At 39.9% G+C, this 18,566-nt stretch overlaps 2 protein-coding genes across 8 annotated transcripts in view; one reads left to right on the forward strand and one right to left on the reverse strand.

Annotated features, from left to right (window-relative positions):
• Gsdme (gasdermin E) overlaps window positions 1-18,566 on the forward strand; it is a 76,589-nt gene that overhangs the window by 55,793 nt on the left and 2,230 nt on the right. For 2 of the 3 annotated variants that reach the window (XM_021164889.2, XM_029478382.2), the window contains exon 10: window positions 3,943-5,304. The exons of the other annotated variant lie outside the window; for it this stretch is intronic. In XM_021164889.2, the coding sequence (XP_021020548.1) occupies window positions 3,943-4,215 (273 nt within the window). In that variant the 3' untranslated portion in view covers window positions 4,216-5,304. Of the gene's footprint in view, window positions 1-3,942; window positions 5,305-18,566 lie in introns of those variants that run through there. 3 annotated transcript variants of the gene reach the window in all.
• The window catches only part of Pals2 (protein associated with LIN7 2, MAGUK p55 family member), a 90,362-nt gene continuing 80,705 nt past the window's right edge, over window positions 8,910-18,566 (reverse strand). For all 5 annotated transcript variants that reach the window (XM_021165217.3, XM_021165218.3, XM_029478381.2 and 2 more), the window contains 3 exons: window positions 16,740-16,942; window positions 15,041-15,169; window positions 8,910-13,905 (listed from right to left, as the gene is read on the reverse strand). In XM_021165217.3, coding sequence (XP_021020876.1) covers window positions 13,729-13,905; window positions 15,041-15,169; window positions 16,740-16,942 — 509 coding nt within the window. In that variant the 3' untranslated portion in view covers window positions 8,910-13,728. The remainder of the gene's footprint in view (window positions 13,906-15,040; window positions 15,170-16,739; window positions 16,943-18,566) is intronic.

Below are 18,566 nucleotides of genomic sequence, written 5' to 3' on the forward strand. Positions count from 1 at the left end.
CAGAACAGCCAGGGCTATACAGAGAAACCCTGTATCAGAAAAAAAAAAAAAAAAACCCAAAAACGAAAAACCAACAACAACAACAACAACAAAAAAAACCCAAAAAACAAAAAATAAAAAAAAAAAAAAAAGGAAAGAAAAAACAACAACAACAAAAAAACCAGTAAGAAAGAGCTGGGCATGGTGGAGGATACTTGTAATCACCACTAGGAAGTGGAGGCATCTTCAGCTACACAAAAAGCTTCAAGGGCAAGCTGGGCTGCATGAGACTCTACCTTAAAAAACAGCAGACCAACCTACCTACTATACGCAACTATATGCTGCCCACAGACCCAAGATATCCATTTACTAATGTATGTGTACTAAAAGAAGGGCTGTTGAAAAAAAGCAGTCAAGTGGAAACCAAAAGCAAGCTGAAAAGTAGACTTTAAATAAAATCAAACTCCAGAGACTATAGCCACTATAGATTCACAAATAGATCAGTTCAGAACAGATGCCGAAGGAAGAATATATTCAGATCCAACATTACCATTCCAATGGTCAAAACAACTACAGACATGAAAGCAGAGGGTGAAGACTGTTACAGTTAGGGACTTCCCTTTGTCCACTACGAGCAGTAACATTTAGACACAAAATTAAAGAAATACCTGAGACTGTATCAGTTCCAGGCAGCTTAACCACCAGCAGCAGAAAACTCATTCTTACTAGAGCATGTTAGAGTACAAGTAAGTCTTGTTGCTTTTTCTCTTTCTCTTTTCTCTTCTCTTCTTTCTTTTCTTATCTTATCAAATGAGTATAAGAGTTGATTTAGTATAAAGAAGAAATCAAGAAAAACCAGTTATCCACATTCCATCCACTCCAGGCAAGACACATTAACTCCTATTACATCAAGAATAAGAGGACATAAGACAGACCACATAGAGGCTGTGAATTAAAGTCAGTGAAAGGTGCTTAGGTTTCTTACTGTGGTGCAAAGGATTTGATGACGACAGGGCACTGTCAGCATCCCCAGGGCTGCCGGATATTGAGGTATAACTAACTAAACAAGCAATTTTGAGGGACAAGTAAGATGCTCCTATTTTGTGAGTGAGCTTTAAGAACAACTGTCCTGAAGAGAAGGAAGTTTGAGGAAGTCCACCCTCCTCTAAGGTAAAAGCTTGAAATCTTTTCCGGGTGACGTGCAGACACTCTTCAGGAGCCTTACTGTCTGTGCACTAACCACACGCCGCATCACCCTTCTGCTCAGTTTTAATTCCTGTAGACCCTCATTAGTGTTCTAAAGTCTGCATCAGTGACCTCTGCGATTCTGCTAGTTTTTCTTTACATTTTTTGTTATGAGTCTGTCTGTCTGTCTGCGTGCCTGTATGTATAGCCCCTGCCTGACTTGCCCAGCAGTCAGACCCTTTGGATGTGTGCACTGGGAACCAAATCTGATCCTCTTTAAGAACTGCCGAGCCATCTTTCCAGCTCCGTGGGCTAATTTCTGAATAAAGGTCTTAAAGTCAATGACTACAAATGAATCATTATATACAAGACACTAATAACTGGCTCTTCTTGAGCACCTATGTATAAAATAAGGCTTTTGTACTTCCACTCTTAGCTCTACAAAGGGCCAAAATACTTCATTTCTAACTGAAAAAAGAAATCGATGTTCCTACACTGAAAATCCTTTTTTTTTTTAAAAAACAGATTTTCTTTTTCTGTCATAAAAACTTGAAAATGATGGAGGTGCTAGCCATTGCCACAATAACTCATGGCTATTACTTTATTGCTCCTATTGAAGAGTTAGTTCATGCATATTTGTTCCTTTAAAAAAAAAAGTCATTGGAAATCACTATTACTCCTGAAGACAGACACTCTAGTCCTCTTCTTGTAAAAAATAAAGCAAAGGTCACACTCATCTTTCCTTTGCTAACTCACCTATCCACACACACACCCACCAGTCACCCCACCAGCTAACCCATGACCTCACAGGACTTCCTCATACTACCACAAAGCCCACTTTTAGCACAGAAAGAATGAATAGTATGCATCTTTTTAGAACATAAGGGAGTAAAACTTAAAAAGAACCCAGAAATTATAAAAATCCCTGTTCCTAGTGACTACCAGGTAACTGGAGAAACCCTAGAAACAAAGGAAAGAAACAGAGCAAAGCACAGTACGCAGAGGAGCAGTAAAAGGAAGTTCCGAACAATGAACACACACACCAGGAAACCATAGGCTTTAGACAATCAGCACTTGGGAAGCAGAGGCAGGCAGGTGTCTGTGCTCTCCAGGCTAGCCTAGTCTGTATGTTGAGTTCTGGGACAGCCAGGGCTAATGAGAGACCCTTTCTCAGCAAAACAAAAAACTCACAAAAGAGCAACAAAACAATTGGTGTTTTAAAAGGAAAACAAATTATGCTCAAGGTAGGCTGTTTGTATGTCTGTGTGTGTGTGTGTGTGGGGGGGGTGGGGTGGGGTGGGGTGGATGGGTGTTGGTGGCTGGGTAAAGACTTAGAACCAGAGATGAAAGATGACATTAGCTATACCACAGAAACAGGATCACTAGGAGTGACACAACCACAGGGCTGTGGCGGCTTTACTACAAAAACAATGAACAAAGAACTAATCCCAATGCTGCTTCCAGTGTTTAAAAGTTAAAATGGAAGGAACTCCACCAAATGCATTATCTGGATATCCAGAGGAGAAACAAAAGACAACCGCAGACTCACATACAAAAATTCCCAATAAAACAGTACCAATTGAACTCAATAACGCATCAAAATGTAATACACCATATGAGTGTTTCCAAGCAACCTTTAGACGAGGGATTCATCTGGAAGATAGTATACACTCAAAAGGTTATACACCATAAAAATAATTTAAAAATGAGCTAAAAATCGAAATGGCTACTTCTCAAAAGACACACAAATGGCAAACAAGTACATGAAAAAATGTTCCCTCCCTACCCTCCTCTGGTCAACATGGAAACACAAATCAAAATTGCAGTGAAGTAGCATGCCACTCTCATTAAAATAACTATCAAGATGATGTAAGAAATGCTAGAGAGGATGTAGAAAGGAAAAGCCATTATAGGAATCAGAATGGAGGGGGGCCTCCAGGCACTAAACATTGGTGAAAGTTACTAGGAGAGGAAATTATTACATCAAGAATAGATCCACACTCCAGTGTTTGTGGAGCCTTTTCCAAGCTAAAGTGTGACAATGGTCCAGATGCTCCTCAGTGGATGAGGCAAAGGGCACACCAATAACTGCCCAGTATACACTTGTGAGAAATGGAACCCTGTTACTTATTGGCATTACCATGGCTGGAGCTGGAGTTCATTATTAAATCTAACAGGTCGGAACCAGGACAAATGCTCTCCTGCAACTCTGGAGACACTAAGTCAGTGTCTTGGAAAAGCAGAGTGGAGTCATGACCCAATGAACTGGACAGCAGCGGGGAGCGGAGATGAAGCTCAGTAATGGGTTCCAAACAGGCAGGAGGGACGGCACTTCCGGATCTTCCTTAACGTAGTGGTTCGAGTCAAACCACCTGTATTGCAAAATAACTAAGAGTATAGAAAGCTCAACACAAAATGGTATATGAAGGCAAAAACTCTTCGTTGCCATCATTTATTACTATAGATTCTATACATGTACTTAATCACCATAATGCATTCCATAGAAATGTACACATTATCAGTGGAGGCAGATAAACCCTTACGTGGACGAAAGGATCATGCTGATCCAACTTACTGGCCTAATGGATCTAGGTACAAGTGTGTGGACTCAGGAATACAGGCAAGGAAGAGAAAAACAGGCCTGAAGTCTTGGCATGATGGAACACGTATCTTTATGTTCCATCTAATGGTTTTCCTGTTTTATTTGGGAATTCCTTTAAAAGGTATTTAACTTGGGATTTTCTGGGCCATTTTGAAGGGATTTGTTTGTCATTTCAGCTCCATGCTCTGTCTGATGACAGCGTGTGTGATTTTCACGACCCCACCTTGGCTCCTCTGAGAGACACAGAGAGGTTTGGCATCGCGCAGCGATTGTTTGCCTCTGCTGACATTGCCCTGGAGAGGATGCAGTTTTCTGCGAAAGCCACCATCCTGAAGGACGCTTGCATCTTCCCGCTAATTCTTCACATCACTCTAAGTGGGCTCAGCACTCTAAGCAAAGAGCATGAGGGGCAGCTTTGTCAGTCGGGACACGCTACAGGTCAAGACTAGCTACTTTTCAGCATTGAGAAGCTACTTTGGGATTTTGGACCCAAGCAGGTTCAGTCTGCCAGTGAATTCCAGTGCACCTCAGAGGTGGCGTCTTTCCATTTCCAGTGTCTTTGTGAATGGCTGCAAGCATTGTCAATGGGTTATTCTCATCAGAGGCCCACTGCACTGACACTGGAGTCACTGAGGGAAGAACTGCCTGTCAGTCACTTTATCTTCCACTCTTATGTGATGTTCAAAAGCAGAAGAGTCTCAGATTTTACTTCAGAGTTCATCATAAGCTGGGAATGCAACAGGGAGGCAATTTCCTTCCCATCCTTCAGACATGCTGTATACTACTGGGTAACTGGGAAACCAGAAATGCTACTTGAGTATATGAAACAATTATAGTAAGAACATCTAATTTGACCCACCTCAACATGAGAACTTAAATATATTCCTCTTATTTGACATATTATGTCTGGGGCAATTCCAGTGCATTCTGGGAATTTGTCACATGTTGCAATTTCTAGTAAAAGCAATTCTGAACTCTGTGTAGTTGGCTGTTCTATGTGTAGTTTTGATGTACTTCTGCTTCAGCAGACTTGGACAGTCTCTTGAAGTCTCCTGATTCCACTAAGAGAATCTGTTACTATTGATCAGACCCAATGCCCCTGGGCAGCAGCTGCAGTGAGATGCATGTTAGCATATAGTTTTCACCTCCACTTCATGTGGCACCTTCAGATTATAAGGAAGAGTAACAAAGATGAAGTAAGTCATTTCTATTAAAAATGAGATTCGACCTAATGCAGCTGTCTATGACAGGGGTTATAATATTACAAACCAGCAACGCTGCTTGTGAACTAACTATAGATTAGGAAGGAAAATGCAACACGTGTACTTGTGCTGTGCTGGTGGCGCCTGTTCTTTTGTCTATTTCTGACAGCAGGCATCAGGAGCAAGCTATGAACAGAACATATGATACGAATCTAGAGGTAGGAAAACATACGCATGGGGATGCATGCCAAGATTCAGGAGAAGCCCAGCAGCGGCTCAGCATACTGCAGAGACTTGGAGAGTGGTACAAAAGACCAAGCAGGTTATGTCTCCAGCTTTGCATCTAGCTAGGATTTTGTAGTATCCTTCTAATCAAGGAAAAAAGAACCCTGAAGATGGGTCTGGGGAGCCTGCACTGCGTTGCCAGCACCTGTGGAGAACCGAACATCAGGATCACACATGCGCTACCAGCACTGAAGGCAGACAGGGCCTGTGTGGGTTTGCTGGCTCACCAGAAGCCAACCAGAGAGCTTCAGTTGCAGTCAGAAAACTTGTCTGGAAAAATAATAACACCTGGAAAGCATAGAGGAAGATGCCTCTAGCTTCTATGTGCATGTGTGGGCACACACAAATAATAAAAATAAACCATTCTCCTGGAGACATCAGAAAGACTCTAAAGTCTTTCTTTAGTAGCATGCTCCTGAATTTGAGTTATGGGATCCTAAGAGCCAGCATGGGAGAATTACAAAGGGCTCTGGAAAGGCTTCCTCTACACAAAGCCACATTTTAATGAGTCTCTGCCTTCTTCCTGCAGGCCCAGTGTAAAATGCAACCAACAGGTATGCTTGATGAAACACATGGTCTCTATTTCCTGGACACATGGGAATGACTCATGCTGTCTAAACAGAGCCTCTGTTTCTTGATTCTGTATTTTAATCTTCCCAATTCTGAGAACCTTTACAACAAAAGGCATCAACAAATCTCTGCTGGGATAGAAACGAAAGCATAGGGAAGCCCTGCTGAAAAGTAGAGGCAGATGAAAATTTATTTACGTGGAAGAAAATTACATCAGGGACTTAAAAAAAATCTTTTAACCAAAGTTAATGTGATAGCCTGCAGTTTTATCTCTTAGGTCTACCTGTAAACAAAGCACTTCAACTTTCTCAACAGCAAGCATCTCTTTAAACACTCAGAAGTATTTACCAGGAGTGTGCGATTTCAAAGTGAACATTGCAATGATTTTAAGCTATATCTGGAAATATGTTCTAAGATTTATAGTGAATTTCTGAAAAAAACCAGCCCACACTGTCTTATAGGAGATTAACACCCGTGGGCAGCAGTGATGGCTCTCCTTGCAGAAACTACTAACGCTGATGCTTTGAAAGCAGGGATGCTCAACTTTTAAAGCTTTTCATCAGAAAGTTACTAGAGCAGCTTGGCCAGTTGTCTTCTAATGAAAACTACTTACAGTCACTTCAGAGGGTGAGGTTTAAAAAAAACAACAAAGAAAAAAGCATGTGTTTCTACTAGGTCCTAACAGCCAGGAGGAAAGGCATATGATAATGAACTGGGCCGGTGCTAAAATTTCCCACAGCAAGTCACTCACGGCAAATGCTACTTGTGGGCTATTCAAAAGAACTTGCAGAAATTTTCATTTGTTGCTGAACATTGTGTTAACTTTATGTCAACTTGACACAGGCATCTGAGGAGAGAACCCCAATTAAGAAAATGCCTCTGTAAGAGTGGGCAGCAGGCAAGCCGGTAGAGCATTACCGTAATTACTGAGTGATGGGGGAGGACCCAGCCCTTTATGTGCAGTTATCCCCAGGCTGGTGGCCCTGGTGTCTAAAAGAAAGTAGGCTGATAGGTTGAGCAAGCCATGTAATCAAGCCAGTAAGCAGCACTCCTCCATGGCCTCGGCATCAGCTCTTGCCTCCAGGTTCCTGAGCTGTTTGAGTTCTTAGCCTAGCTGATGATGAACTGTGATGTGGAAATGTAAGTCAAGCTCTTTCCTTAACGAGTCGCTTTGGCCATGGTGTTTCATCACAGCAATGGCGACTTTAACCACTGCTCATTCTTGTGTAGGAAATCGGGTTATGGAAGAAACAGGAACCAGCGTCACTTCTTTTAAGAGATATGTAACAGAACCATGAAATAACATTAATGTTATAAAGGATTTACTAACAAAATTGCTTAGTAGATAGTAAGTTACACAAAGTAGGACTTAGCTAAGGGAGCAATGCCTCCTCAGAACTTGAAAATAAGCAGTGTGCTAACCAGGCTCGTCAGAACAACAGGGAAGAAGTTTGTTCCTCAAACACAACTGAAGTTTAAAACTGTTGAACCTGTTTATCAGGACTAAGTGGCCATTAAGCCTATTCCCATATCAGAATACTTGTCTCTAAGGTGACTCAAGGGAGTGGTACAGGGTGACAGCCATCATATCTGCCATGGAGTTTCTGTCCTTTTACTAGGGAAAGCATAATTCTGCAGAGTGGGAAAGATGACCTTCGGGAACAACCAGCCAACAGATCAACACTGTCATGGCGTCGCTCTATCAATCTCCCATGTGTGGCAGCACACATGGAATGTATAGGCCTAAGGCCTGTATACACTGGTAAAACCTTGACTGAGGCCACTCCCTTTTGTGGTTAACAAAACCAGGCACACGTTATCATTAAAGTTTTTCGTCTATTAATTTTGATGTGCTCAGAGTGATTTCTCTGGAAAGTCATGTTTGTTCTTTAACAGGACAGCATCAAATTGGTTCTGCCTGAACGACTAAAGTAGTTCTCACTTGGACTATGCTTACTAGCAGTGTTACAACTAACCAGCTCTCTTACATAAGATGTAACCATGTCTTAGTTGGTAATGGTGTCTGGCTTAATATAGCTGACGGGGATTTTTGTTCCTGAGGTTCTGGCATATGCCTAGGGCCTTGTGTACAGCAGGCTTGCAAAGTGCTCCACCCGCCTCTAGGTCCCGCCCTCCTCAGCTGAACAGTTCCCAACACTTTCTTTCCTCTTACTAGTTTTAAGTTTCTTACTTAGTTTTAAGGTGACTCAAGGGTGACAGCCATCATATCTGCCATTAAGTTTCTGTCCTTTTATTAGGGAAAGCATAATAAACTCCTTCCAAGTTCTCAGGCCACCTTGACTAGTAAATCTGAGGTATGGCCTATCACATTTATATGTTGCCTATTTATGGTTTGCCTTTGGCTCAGTTACAATAAAAACAACGATTTCTGACTTTTGAAATGAAAGCTAGGACTACCACTCAGTAATGGAGCATGCGCTGTAGAGGCAAAGTCCTGGGCTTAAGCTCCACAGGAGTAAGAATAGTTATTTCAGGAGACATAAAAAGCAGTAGTTTTATATATAAGAATCATTCAGCTTCCAAGTTATAAGTGGCATTTACCTTAACTACTGATGTGCTAATTCAGTTTATGTGAGTGATTAAAAAAAACAACAACAACAAAGTATGGAAAAAAATGGTCATTCTGACCTGTGTCCCGAGGCTGCTTGTTATCCCAGCACAGGTTACTAGCCATAAGCCAGTAAGCAATCAGAATGAGAAAGAGGTATTTTCTAGATTTTGGGGTACACTAATTGGACCTAACTGCATTTTTTCTAATGAAGAGATAGGTGCGTATAGAGCCTCACACTATGGTTAAAATCCAGGTTGTACTGTCAATTTCAGAGTGCTAAGATCAGTCTACTCTGATGCCAGAGGATTTCAATGGCCTGGTCAGGGAAGGACTTGGAAGAGGATTTAACGGGGCTCCTAGATTAGGACCACTGACAGGCAGACCAGATTGCCTTCCAGACTGCAGCCACATCACGGAGCTCTCTTAACCCTGGGGATGGATTCCGGAGCAGCTCAGCATCTGCTATTTCACCTCAGAATGAGGCGACTTTACAGGGACTGAAGGAGAAACAGCCTTGGGTAAGAGAACACATTTAATAAGTAGTCTCAAAGCCTTATCATCGCAGCACAATCAGTCACTCCTCAGAGTTTAGGATGAAGAGAAGTCTTACCTTAGCCCTACTTAACATATAGAAGGTGAAGGGAGAGTAAATGCTATTACGTCAGTCAGCAGTGGGACGCTGGTCATCAGAGGCAGAGAAACTGCTTTTACTCTTATCACACAAGATGACTTTTAAGACATTCTTGTAGTGTTTGCCCAAGTGGTACAAACCTACCGTGCTTACCTTAGAAAAGCATCATGATTGCACTTTTCTCTCCAAAGACGGAGTTTCTCTGTGCAACAGTTCCGGCTACCCTGAACCTGAGCTGTAGACCAGGCTGGCCTTGAACTCAGAGATCCACCTCCTCTGCCTCCCAAGTGCTCGGATAAAGGTGTGTGCCACTTGCACCCGGCTAGTCTCTCATTTTTTAGTCCACTAAGGATGTGTTAATTCTTTGAGTTTTTCAAAGGTTACTCCAGGATTCAAAGTAATAAGATGGAAATATGATAAATATTTTTAAAAGAATATAACTTTAAAAGCTAAAACAAAAATACAATTTAAAAATAACCTTACCTTAAAAAATTAGAGAATTATCATCTTCAGGTATATCACATATACTTACAAAAAGACCAATATGATGCTGAATTTTTCATCAAATGTATTCTTAAAAAATCTGTGTATATTCAGTTATATACAATAATCTCATTATTTAAAATACTAAATTTCTCCCAAGAACTCCAAATACATTACAGATGTTATAAGAATTCTCACAGCAAATCCCTTGGAACAAGAGGAGGGCAGGCACTGTAATCTTTAAGTCTAAGTCATAGCACAAATTTTTCACTGGAAAATTTAAGGAAATATTTCCCAAGAGGCCTCCATGCAGAAATCTGTTTTTTGTTAAAAAGAAAATTAAATTCTAATAGTAAGAGACAATTTTCTGAACGCAGTTTTCCTAATAAACAGAATAGTCAGAAAGGGGGTTAGTGTCAGCTCCAAGGTGGGAGCCAAAGCCTCTTCAGAGAACCTCATATAGGGCCAGCATATCTACAAATCTGAAAGTAATTAAAGATCTTAGAATACTAGCTGTAACATGTGGACGGATATATCTAGCTTTATTATTCATGAATTTTGGAAGAATGTTACATATTATACACATAGCTCTGTGTGTGTATGTGTGTGTGTGTGGATGGATATCCATCCATCCACACACACACACGTTTTTACAAAATGAACTATTTATGTACACATGCTTCAGATCTGCCTTTTCCTTATTTAGTGTAAAGATTAGTTGTTATGGAGGTAGGACCCTCAACCCTGTAATTCTGTATAATGGAGAACTGTTTCAAACTCTCTACATTTTCAATTTACTCATTTAAAATAATTATAACTAATTCTGTGGCCTTGACAGTTAAGCTCAATCACTGAATCATGATACTTGATATATATAACACTAAGTATTGTTTTGGAGTTAGGATCATTTCTTGTGTTGCCGGGATCTCATACATGTTAGGTACATACTCTGACAACAATAGCCCTGGGCCCTGTTCTGTTTTGTTTTGAGCCGGGGTCTTGCTATGTTACCCAGGCTAGACTCCAGCTTGCTCTCCTCCTCCGTCGGCCTCCTAGGTGCCTGCACTACAAGGCCTGGCATTATCAGCATTTTGGCCACGTTAGTACCTGGCCATAATCAACATCCTGCTACTGGATTTTACTGCTATCTTGAGCTATTTTCTAAACAAGTTTTAATAATCAATTTGTCATTTTAAAAGAAGTGTTTTAAACTTACTATAAATTACCAGACTCTGGAATCTAGGGCTTAGTCCTATTTGGTTTATGATGATATCTATTTCAGAAAGCTATGGTCAGCAATTGTATCAAGTCAGACAAAACAAACACTTTTGCTGTATTTGACATCGGATATTAACTAAAAAACAGAAATGGAGACTGTACAGTAAAAGCACTGTAAGACTGAAGGTGAAAATTCTACTGTAGGGCAGTAAATATACTCCATTGCATAAGGTTAAATGACTTGTTCAGAGACATCATTTCTACAGGCATTTGCACATTTGAAAATGAAATAATACATGTAACCATTAGTCATAAAGAAATAACCATGCCCTGAATGCTGAATATGGACACTCATCTTTTAGTATGCTTATGGATACACGTATGTCTTCCCAAAGCTCATGCATGTGTGTGTACATTTTTTTTACATAGTACCAATTATTGAACACCACTGTATGCCCTTTCACGTTCAGCAAAGCTATTATAAATAAGTCTGTTATGTTAGACCCTTCCCATGAGAGAAGTATACATTTCCTTGATCACGTTATCTAGGAAGAATCTTTTTGTCAGGCCTGATGGTTTCTATAGACTCAGATGTTTTCTATAGACTCAAATTTGAGTTTCAAATTTGGTGGTTTTTCACTGAGAAACAGTTGTATTTTCTTAATATTGGCATCTATATTATAGTGAGCAACACTATCATTCCATTAGGAGAAATCTAATGTAGCTATGTTGATGACTCATGAGTACCATTTATAACAGAAACAATGTTAAATACAGATGATACTCTAGACATTATGCATTTTTATATTTAACATGAGAAAGATATGTAGCTATTGTTTCTGTTGGACCCAGATGGTAGAAATACTGTGTGGATAGACTGCTTTGCTGATAAAATTTTTCCAAAGCAGCTTAGAAAGGCTTCATAAGACAGCATGAAGGTACACTGGGGAATACGGCACATTTCCTGTGAGCACAGAACTGAACTTTCTCTCCAAGCTTACATTACAGTGTGCTGAAACACTAAGTTACAAGGTGTCATGCAAATACTGTGCCCTGACTCATGTTACAATGAGAATCCATGAGTTTTATCAAATACATGTAGTTTACAAAGTTATTAAGTATATGGTCCGTTTTGTTAACACTTTCCTGCTCCCTCCCCACCAAAAAAAAAAAAAAAAAAAAAAAAAAAAGAAAGAAAGAAAAATAATTTTGGCTATGAAATTCTAGAATTAAAATTTAAAAGCCTGCAGATTACTACTATTACAATACGGTAACTTAGGTGTTTTATTATGAAAGTAATTTAAAGCAATGTATAATATTGCTTCTTATCATATATAAGTACCTTTGTATGCATGTCTATGTATAGCTACATCAATCTTCATATAGATGGATATATAACTCTGATGAGGGGAAAGCCAAAATCAGAAGTCAGGTGTCTATAGACTGTCACCAAAGACACTCATCAATATTTAAGCACCAAACCCTTTCAAGTATGACTCTTCTGACTGTGAAAAACTGGCAGCAGCCGGGCAGTGGTGGTGCATGCCTTTAATCCCAGCACTCGGGAGGCAGGGGCAGGTGGATTTCTGAGTTCGAGGCCAGCCTGGTCTACAGAGTGAGTTCCAGGACAGCCAGGACTACGCAGAGAAACCCTGTCTCAAAAAACCAAAGAAAAAGAAAAAAAAGAAACCCTGGCAGCAATATAAACTAAGGCTGTGTAAGTTCAGCGATGAGCTGCATCACTACGTGCCAGTGTTTATGGAAGAACAAGTACCACTCAGGAATCCTAGAGGAGGGCATCAACCAAGGTGACCGTGGAAATCAGTACGCTGTGTCAATGCAGCTAAAGGACTTGGTTTCTAATCCTAAAAAAAAGTGTACTTCTTAACAGAAATCTGAGGAATATAGAACATTATTTAGTATATATTACATAATATTAGGTGTGCATATATATGAATAGCTGGCAATTATTTCCAAATCTTGTAAACTGTTCAATGGATTTGGTTTTTGACATAACAGAGAACAAATACCCTAACAAATCACTTCCTGTTTCAGAAATCACATCTGATGATTAACAAACAGCTTGCAGCTTAGAGACATCTTTAAATATCACAAACATTTGCACAGGCATATTTTTGCTGACTATTCTTAAAAAACAAAACTGAAGTAATAGGTTTGAAATTTTATATTTGAAAATAAGTAACTGTTCTTTAAGTTAAGTTTGCAGGATAAGGCACTCTCTGTGTGCATGACCATGCTTCCACCCGAGCTCCAGAGCTAATATGCAACATTAGTCGGCATCAGCACATCACTGCGACAAATGAAAAGAATAATCCCATAGAGAGTGCAAGCTATTGCTCTTCATTGTGTTCACTAGAGAGAGATGGGAGTGGGCTGGGGTGGGGGCGAATTTATCTTACAATAGAATGAGCAGGCGCCATACTCTGGACTAAGAGGTGGCCCTGAGCAGATTAAGATAGTAGTGGACTAGCTGTGGCACTGGTATCTAAATTCTGCTCCTGTAAGGAGTCTGAGGAAGGTCAATAATAAGTATTATGTTTTTCTAATAAGAGAATAATTGACCCTTCACTAACCACTTACAAGAATGACAGCATTACAAAACTATTTCAAGTATTCATTATCACAGTGAAAATGTGAGATCAATGTTGGAGAAAATGATCTGAAAATTCCTTTGATGAAAAAGCAAGGGTACTAAATCAAAACTTACAAAATGCTTGAACGCATTTCTTTATGTGGTATGAATAGAAAGGTTTTATCCATAAAAAGTTAGAAAAATTAAGAGAAATTATATATTAGTACACCTTCCCAACCACAAATATATAAAAATTCCACCTAGTGCACTGTTATTTCAATCTACACAATAAAAATGCCTTGATGCGCAGGCGCCTTCCACCTCTGCATGTGCTCGCCCAGCAGAAGGCTGACTTGTTGAGTCACTGTTTTAAAGTTTTATTTATCTGTTGTTAACCTTACTGAATCATCAGTACACCCAGCTAATTGGGACCCACTGTGGCTCCATCCTCAGTTTCTCAGTGGCAGTCTGCAGCTTCTCGAAGGCTTTGTCCAGATTGTCATTCACGATGATCAAATCAAAGTAGTGGTTGTATGCTCGTTGAATCCGCGCACTTTCATCCACCGTCTTCTTCAAGTCAGAGTCCTGGAAGGTTCAAAAAAAGAAGTTTGCATGGTGATAAATACTGATTTGTTCAGATCTAAAGTGAATTAAGAAATAAGGGGGTTGGGTATCTGCTGGAATTCAGATGCGAGTTCTTAGAAATCTATGCTATCTAGTGCTGAAGGAGGCATTACCAGATGTCTGTTCCTGTCGCATCTTCCCATCTACTTCCATGGCTCATGAGTATTCTGCACACGCTGTTTCGGTAGCTGTAGAGTGAAATTCCTAACACTATTAAGGTGAGTCTAAGACAAGACAGGTAGTTAATTTCTAACTAACTTCTATATAATCCTTTCCAAAAGGGTGTTACCTTATATGGTCTGTATAAATTCTGGATTCCCACTTGTATTGGCTGTTCAACTCAAAGCCAATTTACCCCCTGTCATTTAGAAAGACAGAGAATCTTAACAGTGTGATGTGAAAACTCTAAGCTGTGCCAGATATACCCCCATAGACTCCAGCTTAATTTCTGTGGAATTGCTGTCTGCATCCCACCAAGTACTACCAACTGGTCTGGAACAACCCAGGGGGTGGAGCACCTGAGTGAGATTCTGCACGAGCAAGGGAAGCTTGCCATACACTCCCACAAGTATCCCCTTCACATGGAGCTCTACCCGTATGAACCGGGATCCTACTCATGTTTGCAAAGTTTCAGAATCAGTAGATAACAATAAAACAGAAAGGGCTCCTGCTTTTTGGTAGAAAAGACAGACGAAGAACAAATAGAACATTTGCAACATGTAGGTACTTAGGTAGGACAACTTTCCTACTGCCAACAGAGTGACTAGAAGACTGAGCAAACGGCAGTTATATTAAGAAACAAGGAAGCAAGAAAGCCCCAGGAGTGCACAGGGATGTAGACAGGAAGGCTACAGTGTACATACTCCAGCACTGATTCTTTTCATTTTATAAGAGAAAGTTGGTTCTGTTTTAAATTAAGAGACAAAATGATTTAAAAAAATTATTGTTTAAAATCCTAAAGTACATCTAGTAAGTCACTTTTCGTTCTGTAGTACTTTACACAGAGCAGTGACTTCCTAAGCATGACTAGATGGGATCAAGCACTCTCAAAAGAAAAGGGAAAATAAAAGGTGTTAACATGGAAAGAGCCGCCTACCGTCAAAAGCTTGGTGGTGATTCCCGCATCCACCACAGCCTTGTGCATGGCACGCAAGGTCTCTAGCTCTGGAGCAGCAATAAACACCACATAAGGCATGAATTCAGAAGTCCTTAACACTTTCAGTGCCTGTGCAAAGAGTATTTATATAATGTTAGAATGTGCAGTGTGTTGGTCATTAGTATAAACTGAAGTCTATCTGTCTCTTCCTGAGGTTACGGACATAACTTACTGCCTGCGCTCCCTGTCCTAACTCCACACAGTATGCCAACCCATTTATTTTGTTGTAAAATCAAGTGTTATTGCTCTTTTGTCCTCTTAAAGAAGGTATAAAATTTAGTGAGCCAGATACATAATCTGTTAACTGTAGGATTCTCTTACTGAATATTCATTCATACTACAAAATTCATACTGCACAGCACCTACAAATAATAATAAAAAATAACTCCACAGAAAAAGATGGAAAGATTTTAAGAAACATAAATAAAAAAGATAAATCAACACAGAATCAAATTGCCTTTTGAACCTGTTTATTTATACCAATAGATAAATGTTGTTCTTGGCCTTACTCAGAAGTGTCTTTTCTAGTGAGCAGTGGTGACTACAGATGGACTCATGGCTATACCAGGTGCTGAGAGTAAGTGGTGAGTGAATACTCAGCCTGAAACAGGAGATTTATATACCATCCCCTCTGAGACTTGGGGACACTGCAGACAAAAGGAACAGAAGTTAAGGGCCAGAAGATAGCAGGAAGGGCTTTAAAATGCCATCTTCTGAGCAAGACATGGTGACTGCAATCATGAAAACCAATAGCTGTGGATAGCCGGACTGGGTCTGCACAAGAATGAGCTCTTCTATAGTCAGGGTGGCGGGAGGGCTCAGGACCTCATGCCTCACTACTAAATTCTTCACTACTGATAGATCAAGGAGTAGGGGAGTCACTGCCTCTAACTATGAGCTCTAGCAAACAGTTCTAATCCAATGTTCACACAGATGGCCCTGATTAAACTAAAGGAACTGTAAAGCGAAGCCACAAGTCAGGAATCTGGAAACGCTGCTTCTGGTAGGAGGTGGGAAAGCTGATGGTGATGGGAGAGAGACCGGAGGGAGGGGCAGTCAGAATATTTTATTCACATGTAAGAAATTGTCAAAGGGCAAAATTAATCAATAAAAGGTCAAGGATCTACAGAGAACTGTTCATGTATGTAAAAAACAAAAAACACTAGAAACTTCTGGTATACATACTTAAGGCCTACCGGAATGACTAAAAAGATATGACCTATCTCTGAATGGGAAAGTGCAGCTGGGCTGAGTGTACAGGACAGGAACCTGAGCAAGACAGCCATGAGTGAGAGTGAGTGAGGGGATGCTCTGGTCTGTGTGTCTGGGAAGTGAAAGGGGAATGGCTTAATTGTGTCTAATCTTGTACCCTTGAGTTAAGTTTAACATTTCCCAACATAACATTTCAATACTTGATCAAGTAAATACTGCATTCTGCAGGTTCAGTCACATGGTTTTACCCAAGCCTTGGTTGTCTGACTGACATGTCTTTATGTATCTTGCTATGGACTCATAATGAAGTTGAGAAAGAACCACATGCCTACCTTGTTAAAGCACACTTCCCACAGCCTAAATACACAGACAAAAACTCCCCAGGAAACTAAAAAGTAACAGCAGCTTTGGAATCCATGCAACTCACTTGTGGGTTGACGTCCAAAATGCAAGTCCGCCCAGTCTGGACAACCTCGAGAATAGAGTCGATCTTGGTTCCATACAGGTTTCCTTCATATTCCCCATGCTCCAAATACTTCCCAGCCTTAATATCTGCTTCCATCTCTGATCGGGACACAAATTTATATGCTTGTCCATCCTTTTCGTCTTCTCTTGGCTTCCGTGAAGTAACTAGAATGAAGTAAGGTTGAAAACTTGCAAGAGGCAATGTATGTTTGTTTATCCATTGTCCAAGTTTTCTTCTCCATTAAGATAGTAGCTATGTTACAAACTGTATAGCCCTTGAACAGGAATGCATGTTGATTTCTAATTTAGAAGAATGTTTTAAGGGACTTTTAATTCACCTTGAAACTTTAAGCATACTCATCCAGAAGTCTTCATGCTACCTTTTCCTTATGCATGCAGTCTCCTTTTTCTTGAAGATTCTATTATACCCTCCTTTCTGGTTAAACATCTCTTTCTTTTCTTTTTTTTTTTTTTTTTGGCATTTTTGAGATAGGGTCTCTCTGTGTAGCCTGGCTCTCCTGGAACTCACTCTATAGATCAGGCTGGCCTCAAACTCAGAGATGCACTTGTCTCTGTCTCCTGTGTGTTTGTATTATAGGCTTGTGCTACCACTCTCTGGCCAGCTAAGCATTTCTTCAGTGATTACCCAGAAGCGAGTAAAGTTCACCTATTCTTAGTTGGAGAATAACCTGTTTTCTGAAGTGCAATTCTACCCACAAATGAGGACATCTAGTCTTTTGCTTCTCCTCAAGCCCTAAACTTCCATTTGGTTTCCTGCTTTCTGATAGTCCCAAATGTGAAATATTTGATTTTGTAAGCACCATGTATTAGCCTCTCTACTCTGACCTATGATTTCTAAATCAGAGTGAATACTCAAATTCCAAATCCAGTGGTAGGTAATCCTTTGATGTGGTAGGTAAATCTATGAATGCTTTCAGGCCTGTCATGCTGGCCATTTGATCCATGCTAGGAATGAATTATTTCTACCTTTCACATCTTTGCCAAATTTAACAGTAGCTTTGAGGAAGAAAAATAATTTTTATAGTATTTTAGGGTTAGCCTGAATCTAAGTTGAGTGAACTCTACTTTTGTTAAGTAAATAGAAAATATCTGAACAAATCATTAAGCATGTGAAATTAAAATATGTGATATAAGTAAAAAAACCAAAAACAAATCAGCAGACTGTTAAATTATGGGTAGCAAGCATAAGACACCAAAACAACTTTTGGAACAAAAAGAACTTTAAACTCAAGGTAAAAGTAAAGGTATAATTTGTAATGAGACCATTATATACAACATGGTATCCCCTGCTAATTTAATTTCAAGAATCTTCAAAATAGTTTGATGGTTTCTACACTCAAAAAAAAAAAAAAAAAAAAAAGGTCCTGAAACTTGCCTGTTTGTGAAATTTCAAAGTCATACCACAAAATATCTAAGAGAATTTTAAATCTTTCAAGTTTACACAAGGACTTGGTTCACTGTCTGCAACTTAATTTAAAAGTCACATCTTCTGGTGAAAGCCTGCTTTGAAAGCATCAATGTGATGTTTGAAATGAATATGTAAATGCACACATCACTTCCCAGTTCAGTCATAGAATCCCTCTTCATAGCAAAATGTATACAAGTGATTTTTAACTATATCTCCACTCTCTACTGGACGCATCAAAAAGGAGGGAGGAAGCAAAGGAGGGAAACAGACAGACAGACAGAGAACTGAACGCTACTGCCATATAAGCTTCTTTTCACTTTCAGAAGAGAGTGAGCAGAATGGCTGCCCTTATTCCTTAGG

The sequence above is a fragment of the Mus caroli genome, unplaced genomic scaffold, assembly GCF_978045245.1.
Source record: "Mus caroli unplaced genomic scaffold, Mus_caroli_1 scaffold_7, whole genome shotgun sequence".
Lineage (NCBI taxonomy): Eukaryota > Metazoa > Chordata > Mammalia > Rodentia > Muridae > Mus > Mus caroli.